The sequence below is a fragment of the Propithecus coquereli genome, unplaced genomic scaffold (assembly GCF_000956105.1).
Source record: "Propithecus coquereli isolate 6110/MARCELLA unplaced genomic scaffold, Pcoq_1.0 Scaffold181, whole genome shotgun sequence".
NCBI lineage: Eukaryota > Metazoa > Chordata > Mammalia > Primates > Indriidae > Propithecus > Propithecus coquereli.
The window spans coordinates 2,053,860-2,054,388 of NW_012142857.1; the positions used below are offsets into that span (position 1 = coordinate 2,053,860).

The 529-nt window shown below is 32.3% G+C and overlaps 1 protein-coding gene across 1 annotated transcript in view; it reads right to left on the reverse strand.

Moving 5' to 3' along the window:
• Positions 1-529, reverse strand: part of EPG5 (ectopic P-granules autophagy protein 5 homolog (C. elegans)) — a 109,502-nt gene that overhangs the window by 90,893 nt on the left and 18,080 nt on the right. The window contains 1 exon segment of the mRNA XM_012642631.1: positions 285-435. Coding sequence (XP_012498085.1) covers positions 285-435 — 151 coding nt within the window.

Genomic DNA, 529 nt, shown 5'->3' on the forward strand with positions numbered 1-529 from the left:
ATTTCTGAATACACATCTAGCCTTCAATTTGGCATACTTCCCGCATTTCCATTTCTTCCTAAGTTGAAGGCCCGAGTTCATTTAACATAAAATTTATTAAAGAGAAAAGCACTTTGTGTTCAATAATGCACTAGATAAACAACTTACTACCATCTATCATGACCAAAGTCATTAATTAACTCATTAAATGAATTAGCTGAGGAAGCTGTTGAAGAAAAAATATGATGAAATAAGAGGTAATTCTTAAATTATCAGGGAAATAAAAGAAAGACTATCATGTCTACTTCTGTTTCCTTACCAATTTCTGCAGCCAGAGAAGAATATCATCATGGAACTGAGCATCCTCATTAATTCTCCTGGTGAACATGAATAAGACACTAATGCATTCCTTTAGCTGACACAGATCAGAGGGAATGCTTTCTGTCTGTTTAGAAGCTATAAATTAAAGAGAATATTAAATGAGTCCCTCATAAATGGTATTTTTGAGAGAATTCTTAGAGTCTTTAACAAAAAACCCTTTAAAATAGTT